Source organism: Hyperolius riggenbachi, chromosome 8 (genome assembly GCF_040937935.1).
Source record: "Hyperolius riggenbachi isolate aHypRig1 chromosome 8, aHypRig1.pri, whole genome shotgun sequence".
Classification (NCBI taxonomy): Eukaryota; Metazoa; Chordata; class Amphibia; order Anura; family Hyperoliidae; genus Hyperolius; species Hyperolius riggenbachi.
In genome coordinates this window covers 7,529,360-7,531,101 of record NC_090653.1, presented here as the reverse complement: position 1 = coordinate 7,531,101, position 1,742 = coordinate 7,529,360, and the positions used below count along the sequence as shown (strand labels likewise).

The window sequence follows — 1,742 nt, the reverse complement described above, 5'->3', positions numbered from 1 at the left end:
GCTTGATATATTTACCTTCCCTGGCTCCAGAGGGGGCGCTGTTGCGGCTCTCAGTAAGGAAATAGACGAAAATAGCCGATCTCTGTCCGGTCCGCTCTACTACGCATGTGCAGGAGACTTGCGCCTGCGCAGTAGTGTGGCCCGACAGCGATCGGCTTTTTCTGCCTATCTTCGAGCAGAGAGCCGATACTGTGCCTGCGCTGGAGCCAGGAAAGGTAAATATTTCCATCCCCACTGTTCGGAGGGGTACAACGAGACCACCATGGGACACAGGAGGACGGGGGAAGCCTTAACAGGATCCGGAAGCTTCCCCCACCCAGGGGAACTTTTGAGGGGAACAGGTGAGTACCCCCCAGGGGAACTTTTTTTAGTTACAGGTTTTCTTTAAGGCTAATGGGAAGTGACAAAAATAAACAGATATTCCCCTATGGAAAGGGATAGTTCTGGGTCCTATAGGGTCCTATATATAAGGAACGTACAGGCTGGGTGCACACTTAGCAGAAACGCTAGCGTTGCAGAAAACGCTGCTGATAGAAGTCTATGGGCCGCAGGGGAAAAAAAAAGCATATCAAATGCGTTTTTCGATGCGTGCGTTTTAAAAATACAGGTTTTGTTGCATAATGTTCAAAAACGCAGCAAAAAGGCGCATAAGGAAAGTCAATTGAAATGAAATGGTATGCGTTTTCCATGCGTTTTTCTATGCGTCTTTGTTAACCCAATTAAAAAACGCATGAAAAACGCATACAAAACACATGTGCATTTTGTATATGCGAACCGCAAACGCATTAAAATGTGCGTAAAACACAAGAAAATCACATCTGCTGTAAAAAAAACGCTAATGCAAACACACCAAAAGCGCAGCAAAAACGCACACAACATAAAATGAAACATGACATAAAACGCAGCATTTCATGTTATGTTCTGTGTGCACCCAGCCACAGGGTAAACCTCCTGCCAATGCCTAACCCTAAGAAGGACCCCCTCGCCAATACCTTACCCTAAGGACCCCCCCCCCCTGCACACACACACGATCCCGAACCCTAAGGACTTCCCTGATGCTGCCTAACCCTAAGACCTCACTCCTGGTGGAGCTTAACCCGAAGACCTCACTCCTGGCGAAGCCTCACCCGAAGACCCCACTCCTGGTGAAGCTTAACCCGAAGACCTCACTCCTGGCGAAGCCTCACCCGAAGACCCCACTCCTGGTGAAGCTTAACCCGAAGACCTCACTCCTGGCGAAGCCTCACTCGAAGACCCCACTCCTGGTGAAGCTTAACCCGAAGACCTCACTCCTGGCGAAGCCTAACCTGAAGACCTCACTCCTGGTGAAGCCTAAGCCAAAGATCTCACTCCTGGTGAAGCCTAACCCGAAGGCCCCACTCCTGGCGAGGCCTAACCCGAAGACCCCACTCCTGTCGAAGCCTAACCCGAAGACCCCACTCCTGGCAAAGCCTAACCCCAAAGACCCCACTCCTGGCGAAGCCTAACCCGAAGACCCCACTCCTGGCAAAGCCTAACTCAAAGACCCCACTCCTGGCGAACCCTAACCCGAAGACCCCACTCCTGGCGAAGCCTAACCTGAAGACCCCACTCCTGGCGAAGCCTCACCCGAAAACCCCACTCCTGGCGAAGCCTAACCTGAAGACCTCACTCCTGGCGAAGCCTAACCTGAAGACCTTACTCCTGGTGAAGCCTAAGCCGAAGATCTCAATCCTGGTGAAGCCTAACCCGAAGGCCCCACT

General features: G+C 51.6%; 1 protein-coding gene across 1 annotated transcript; it reads left to right on the top strand.

The window, feature by feature from the left end:
* Positions 1-1,055: 1,055 nt before the first annotated feature.
* LOC137528462 (uncharacterized) lies at positions 1,056-1,487 on the top strand. The gene has a single exon (XM_068249752.1). It carries the CDS (start codon positions 1,056-1,058, stop codon positions 1,485-1,487), a length of 432 nt encoding a protein of 143 aa, XP_068105853.1.
* Positions 1,488-1,742: the final 255 nt, after the last annotated feature.